Source organism: Trachymyrmex cornetzi, unplaced genomic scaffold (genome assembly GCF_001594075.2).
Source record: "Trachymyrmex cornetzi isolate Tcor2-1 unplaced genomic scaffold, Tcor1.1 scaffold183, whole genome shotgun sequence".
Classification (NCBI taxonomy): domain Eukaryota; kingdom Metazoa; phylum Arthropoda; class Insecta; order Hymenoptera; family Formicidae; genus Trachymyrmex; species Trachymyrmex cornetzi.
Window position 1 is genome coordinate 97,273 of NW_017296452.1, and position 7,955 is coordinate 105,227.

General features: G+C 29.5%; 1 protein-coding gene and 1 pseudogene across 1 annotated transcript; both read right to left on the minus strand.

Moving 5' to 3' along the window:
* Window positions 1-3,043: 3,043 nt before the first annotated feature.
* Window positions 3,044-4,023, minus strand: LOC108759404 (uncharacterized; annotated as a pseudogene).
* Window positions 4,024-5,064: 1,041 nt separating this feature from the next.
* LOC108759406 (52 kDa repressor of the inhibitor of the protein kinase) lies at window positions 5,065-7,656 on the minus strand. The gene is made up of 4 exons (XM_018504844.1): window positions 7,506-7,656; window positions 7,193-7,407; window positions 6,864-6,965; window positions 5,065-5,247 (listed from the first exon to the last, which is right to left on the minus strand). Exons 1-4 carry the CDS (start codon window positions 7,598-7,600, stop codon window positions 5,240-5,242), a joined length of 420 nt encoding a protein of 139 aa, XP_018360346.1. The 5' UTR covers window positions 7,601-7,656; the 3' UTR covers window positions 5,065-5,239.
* Window positions 7,657-7,955: the final 299 nt, after the last annotated feature.

Here is a 7,955-nt window from a genome sequence, read left to right on the forward strand (position 1 = left end):
AGACTCTTGAATAGAAAGATAAAGGTACGTATCATTTTGTCTCGTTAATTAAATGTTATATGTTGCAATAAAATATATGTTCTTTTCGCAATTTACAAAATACAATAGTATATGTTATATGTTGCAAGAAATTATATATTCGTTTTGCAATTGGCGTAATTTAAAGATTTGATTTCATTTCTTTTTTAACACATGCATACGTACTACTGAGAGGTAATTTATAATAAAAAATTAACAACATTATCACTTGAACTATATTATTTATGTAACGGTTTTTTTTTAGTTTATGTAAAGTACAGTTTTTTATGGAAGGTACATGTACACTTGGCGCCTTTTTTTTACCTTTTTTTAAAAAGGTAATTTTGTTAAGATATTATTAGACACCAAGATCTATTCTGACCAAAAATAGCCTTCACTTCTGCGTTTATATACATATTTGTGTGATTTACATATCGGGCGATTTTTCATTTATTATTGTTGAATAGACAAATACAAATTTTTTATTTTGTGATTATCTTATTTTATAAATTATTACTTTATACATATAGGCGACAGTAAAACAATTACAATCTTCATGGAAAAATATAAAACATCGCCAGTGAGAAATATTAGTAACAGAAAAACAATACTGACATCGATCCGGTGGCGCACAAGACAACCTGATGTACCAATTGATCCACTAATTGCTAATGCTGTGCCACATTTTATAGTTGAGATACCAAATGTAATCGACTGTGACATTTCTGATAAAGAAATAATTGATACTGAAATAATTAGCTTTACCAAAGGTTTAATTCTTTTAAATATAACTGTAAATACATTCAAAAAATTTAACAATTAAAATTATTAAAAATCTATTAAAATTATTAGATAAAAATATTCCTGAAATTATAAACGATAAATTTTGTAAGAAAAATGATGCTTCTATTCCAACAATTATTATCATCGATACGCCACAGTATATGGGTAGGCAATGTTTTATTACATATATCAATAAAAATAATAGTGATCAATAGCAATATGCTAATTTTTAATCATTTTATATAAAAATTGAAAACTTATAGATTGTAAGAAACGAGATGTAGAAAATAATAATAGCACAGAGGCTAAGCGATTATGTCTTGAGAGGGAGGATGTCGGTATGAAACTTATTAATGATGCTAGCGATAAAATGTTGATACTATCATCAAGTGGAACGCATACAAAATAGTCTTCGCGAAATTTATCTTCACAATCATCGCAGTTGAAAGGACACGAAATACGGACAGAAGCTGTCCAAAATGAGGCAAATGCAAGACTGGATAGATATGCGAAACTAAGTAAAAATGAGTATGAGATCCACGCTTTGAATATGGAAGCTGCACGATATAAAGTAATGGCAGGAGAATATCGTGCAGAAAAAATGAGAATAAGCAACTTGAGATAACCGAGTTATCAAAAAAGCTACTGAAATAAAATTAAAAATTCTCGAAAAAAAATATTGTGATATATTTAACAAAGAAAGTAACATTGAAAACATAAATATTTAAATTGCTATTAATATAATATTTAATAATGTTAGAATATATTTCAATTAAGTCAAATTAAGTTAAATTAAGTTATTATTTCATCATTAATTAAGTTATTATTCAAAATGGTTGAATCAATATGGCGGATGGAATTCTTAAAGGTCTTTCGATTACAGCCAAATTTCGTATAAGGAGGATTTAGGGGTTGCTGATCTCGAATCCGGATTAAAAATTTTAAAATTCAAAATGACTGAATCAATATGGCGGAGGAAAATGCTAAGTCTTCCAATTTCAGCGAAATGAACCATTAGAAGGTTTTCGGGGTTGTTGATGCTGAATCTGATTTTAGAATTTGAAAATTCAAAATGGCTGAATCAATATTGCGGACGGAATTCAAAATTCTTAGATTGTAGTGAAAATTAGCAATTAAAGGTTTTCGGGGTCGTTAATTTCTGTTGAAATGTAGATTTTGGTGGTCGCCGATTTCGAAGACAAATGTTCGGGAGTGAGACCCATACAACAAAATAAATTTAAGCCTAACTAAAATAGGGACGAAAGAAGAATACAGCTTTTACAACCATAAAGAAAGGAAAGGGTAATTTCAAATTGTAAAGAATTGATTGATTTTAAAGTACATTGATTAGGTTTAAAAATAAAAAGAAAAAATAAATATTTTATACTTGTATTCAAAACTTGAGTAAGTATGTAAAATAATATAAAGAATAAGAGTCAACGAGTGATAAATAAGAAAAGTTTATAAAAATCAAGATAAAATCAGGGTCATGTGAGGTCAGCGCGTGCATGAAATGGGCTAGTTCATGTTAAAAATAAAAGTACCTATTAGATACCTTTAAGGTACATTTAAAATACCTGTACCTGTACCTAGGTATTTTACTTTTTTAGTACCTGTACCTGTACTTCGGTACATTTTTTCTAGAGTACCTGTACCTGTACCTAGGTATTGAAAATAGAGTACCTTGCACAACACTGCTTATAACTATTGCCGTTCAATAGTTACTATAGTTATTAGCATTCTAATAGTTACTATTTGCGTTTCATTAGTTACTATTGGCGTTCTAATAGTTTTTTCCGTACGGGTTGACTCTGTTCACCGATGGTAGCATCGGACCTTCTTCTACAAAAACCTTCTGATATGAAATTGATCAAACCATTCGCTGACATAGATATTAAGTACTTTAACGTATTACATTTTTTGTATTCAGACCAAGTTACACTTTGATTCACCGCAGACCCAGGCTCCTGAATCTCAATTTCTAAACAATCAATTATTGATTGAATATGACTGTATCGTGGCCGGAATGGTAACGATAAATTTATTTTTAAAGACTATTTTGAAGGCCAAACTATTAATTGTTTTAAATAATGTGCTAAAATAGGAAGAGTTCTTCGAAAAACAGCACTTGCATTACTAGCACTAACTCCAAATTCATCGCCAAGTCTTGCAAAAGTATCATTTAATTTAATTTTATGAAGTGTTAAGCAAATTTCTTCTGTCGTAATTCCTGTTTCTTAACTTAATCATTTTATTAAAAAGAAAGCATCATTCGGAATACCCAAATACATTTTTGGTTTATTTGTAATAAGTGTCATTTTCAAATTTCTCGCAAATGTGATGGTAGATATTCATCATCATCACAGTTAAGTGTATCATCAAGATTATTTGTTATAGTAGTACTGGTTGTCGATGAAGATTGTACCACTTTTTGCTTCTGTTGAATAATGTATTTCTGTTTTGCGCAACAAGCATCTCGCATGACGGTTACATTTTATACGTATTTGCTACGCATTATTTTTCGAACTTGTAATTTTGCTTGAATGCCGACATCCTTGTATTTTGGAGATACATTATTCAAATCACTTTCGAAGCTGTTATCTTTAATTGATGAAGGATTATCTACAAGTTTATTATAAATATTGTTCAATATTATATTATGTAATTCAATTAGAATATATGTAAAATATAATCATCAATCTACAATTACCAATATTAACGTCTGGTTCTTCAGTAACAAGTTCATCTATTATGTGTCTACAAGCTTTATCAACCGATTTAGTCTGTAGAATTTCATTCAAACCTTCAATTTTCTGACGCTTTAGAATTCCTGGACATTTACATTTTAAATGACAACGTTGTTTGTTAGGTTGACAATCAAATATTGTAGGCAATATTCCTTTTCTTAATCGTAGATGCATCTGGATCAAGCCGTACTATCATATATCCTCTTGCAACTGTAAAACGAATTGTGAATTATGTTTTCTTAATTAATTTTAAAAATAATATTTAAACTTACGTCAAAATGATCTTCACAGCAAAACTGTTGGTGTTCAATGGTTTAGACAAAGTATTGTTGCGTCTTGCAATCTCAAACAATTTTTTCCTCATATTTCCTTTTAGCACCGATACAAATATCTTTGAAGGCGTGGAAACAGTCGTATTATTACATAACGGAACAAAGCACCACTTGTAACAATGTTCGCTATCTTTTGTATGTTTTCACTCATTTTGAAATGTTTGTAAGACAGCTGTCAAATTTGTACCAAATTATGACGTCATATCAGGCCGGTTCTTTTTGGCTGAACTTTTACACCAGTTCATCTTTCTTCCTTTTCTCTCCAGGAAGAAAGAAAAGGAAGAAAGATGAACTGATGCAAAAAGAACAGGTCTATCATCGACGCCATCATGGAGTGCGAAAATAACTGCGTTTAACATACTTGTAATTTTTAATACAATAAAAATAACACATTTAATTATTTTGAATCCATATTGTAATTGTAATAATTGTTTTTAGCATTTCAACTTTCATTTAAAGTGAAAATTTAAAAATCGTGGGGTGGCACCCAGTAGGACACGGCTCAATTGGACACGGGCCACTCACAGCGCTTGAGACTACAAAGCTCCTAAGCACCGGTCGCTGTGATTGGTGGCTCCAATCGAGCCGTGGTCAATCGGGATCACCCCTAATATGTATCATTCTGTCACAGTTTAACCATATACAGTTACGACAGTAAAGGCGGAACTTTTGATGTTCGTGTTACCCAGTCATGTGACTCTCCGCCATGTTTTGGATAGTGTAAAGGCGTGTAGTTCAAAGATGTGAAATATAAAAAGAGTTTAAATATTTCTAGCTACCATAGACAATTGTAATTAATGAAATAGGTGATATAAGGAGCCACAGAAAAAGTTGAAAAAAAGTTAAATTATAAAATAAGGTTAGATAATAATTAACACACACATTGCGAAATTTATTGTATTTTGAACGAATAAAACACACATTTTGGGTGTTATTTTAAACTTTCAATAATTAGTTGACAATTGTGCGATGGACAAAGTGTAAAAAGTATTCATTTAATTTTCACAATAAAGTATAAAGTTGTAAAGTATAAAAAATATACAATTATTAATCATTAATATGAAATATTAATAATGTAATTTATAAAAAAATTAAAATATATATAGGAATATTCTAATAAAAATTGAATATTATTTATATTCTCCTTGATAAAATTATCCAGATCTGAAGTTATTGACTGCGGCCGGGAGACGCTATTAATGTTATTTATGTTGCCCTATCTTTATTTTACGTTTATTGAACAATAAAAAAACATTGAATAATACGAATAGCACTAATAGCGTCTCCCCGAACTCATCCGTTAAATGCTTGATTGTTTTCATCTGGTTTTTGATGGCACTGGTGAACCAATCATCATGTTTATTCTACTGCAAGAAAAGAGAAAAAATAAAATCAAATATACTAAGATTGATATTTATCGCCGGATCTAACATCAAAAACTAATGCTCTTGTGTTGATGATATTTTTTATTAACTACTATCTTAGGATAAATTTGAACGGTTTTTACATCAGGCCAGATTGTAAATAGTAGCTTTATAATTAATTTCATGCATTTCATTCGTATTTTCATATTTATGCATTTATTTCAGTCTTATAATTACATTGATATATTTTATATAAAAAATAATAACGTATTTAACATAAAAGTTCTATCACATATATTATTCCGTTATACTTATAGAAAAAATAGCATATAAAACATAACAAAACGTAAATATCACATACAAAGCTGAACTAATTTTCAAAATATAAGTAAACTCTTCAATGTGTAGCTTATTAATGCGTAGCAAATTAAAAGTTTTCAAAAAATAAATAATTATTTCTTGTAAATATAAAATAGTAATCAATGTTTCAAAATTATTACTTTTCTATGTCCTCGTTGAGTCTTGAATGTACTGTTAATGTTTCTTAAAGTAAAAAAAAGTCGGACTCGAGCAAAAAGCCTTATCAAATATTCCTTTGGAAAATTAGGACATGGATGAGCAAATGGTATGTGAGAAAAAATTTCAATGAGATTAGCTACAACACCTTTTTGCAATATTAAGGTTTTTATATTTTGAAAAAAATTGTTTTCTAAAACTTGTATATATGTAACGAAGTCATCAGTTGGCATTAACAAACTACCAAACAAATTATTTTCTGTAGATTCATAAGCTCGAAAGAAACAATAATATGAATAATTGTTATTCAAGTCTACATATTCTCTCGCAAACTTAAGGCAAATATCACAGGAATGTTTTATGATACACTTTCGCATTAAATATCCACAAACATATCGAAAAGCATTTTGTTCCGATAGACTTATGTTTCGATAATCATGATCATCAATTAAAATTGGTTTTCCTTTATCTTGCTGATTCACATCAACATGTTGTACATTTTGAGCTTTATAATTAGCAACATTCATAAGCATTAAGTCGCGATCTTCGGCACAGTTTCCAGTTCCCGTCGTCAAATAAAATGTAGAAAATAATTTTCTAAAACCGAAATAAAATTGTGATGGTGTGACAGTACGCGCCGTTCAACGTTCGTATTTTTCCAAAATAATTCTCTAGTGAATCTTGATTCAACCGCCTTGTAAGCAAAAACTTAATATCTGGCTGAGTAGTTTGCATATAAGTCCACAGTGATTGTAGAGATTTTATGTTTAATTTCCAAAACTTGAAAACTTGAACCGTATTTGTAATATTTTTTCCTTTTTTTGAAAAAACTGTTAAGCCTGACAAATAATCGAACATTTCCTGTAAAAATTGTAATTGATGCTGTGCTCCAGTAAAAGCTTTCCTGTAACTTTTCTTATCTATTACTGTGGATGAGTTAAAGATATCAAACAAACTATCGAATTTTTCAATAAATTCTACTGTCGTTAATACAACTGCTGGTAAAATATTTATGAATATTTGGTAATTTATTAATAAGACATTTTTTATAATCATTAATCTATTTTTAATTATTGTCTACATCTATGCTAGTTTAAACTTACTAGAATTATTGCTTTCACCTAGGTCCATTTGTTCATATAACGATTCGTTTGCTTTTATTTCTAATTCCTCCTGATAAGATTTCTGTCTAAATTCTATATTCTCTGTGATAAAAAATATTTATTAGTATCTCTCAAGCTAATTTTTCATACGCAGCATATATGCTGCGGCAGCAAAACGTCATCTGATTCATACTTTCAAGAACTGATTGGATAGCATCAGCTCACAAAAAAACTTTTAACCAATGTTAGCATTTTGCTGTCGCAGCATATGCTGCAGTTGCACATGAAAAGTCAGCTTCAGTTGAATAAAATATAAAGCAGAATATTACCTCTTGAAATAACGTAAGTGTCACAAGTTGGATTTGTCAGAAAATTTAATGTGGTCTGTGTTGCATTTGGTATAGCTGCAGGAAGAAGTCTAGTTTTCAAGTTATTAAGATACATGTTTTCATTAAAATAATCACTACAAATTCGATAATTTTTATAAAGTTCTTCAGTTGTTCTATCAATCATACGATTACAAGATTTGAGCCATAATTTAGACCTATGCAAAAATATAATTGTATAATTTCAATATCATTATATAAACTTTGTACTACATATATATTTATTTGCATATTTATAGAGAAAATTTTTACTTACATTTCTGGATCTTTTGGAAAACGAAAAAACTTTATTCCTGCATTTCGTCCAGATATGTTTTTACACATCACACAAGAAAATCCACCTTTACTCATTATTATAACTTCGAAATAGGATATTAAAAAAAACGCATTAAGAATAAAATCTTCGTTAACAATATTTCAATTATATAATATATAATATCACAAAATCATACAAACATATAACCTCCAAACACACTTATTATTATTCTGATATGTTTTCCATGTTTTCGATAGTATAGTTGACGCATGCGCCTTGAAACATTACACGAAAAATTTCAGGGACTGTCGTAACTGTATATGGTTAAACTGTGATTCTGTTTTAGGGTCCGCGCACAAAGATGGTTGCAACTGAGTCGTAGTCGTAAGTCGTTGTCGTAGGTCAACGCACAAGGATTTTACGTATGTCGTTTACGTATATCCTATTGCG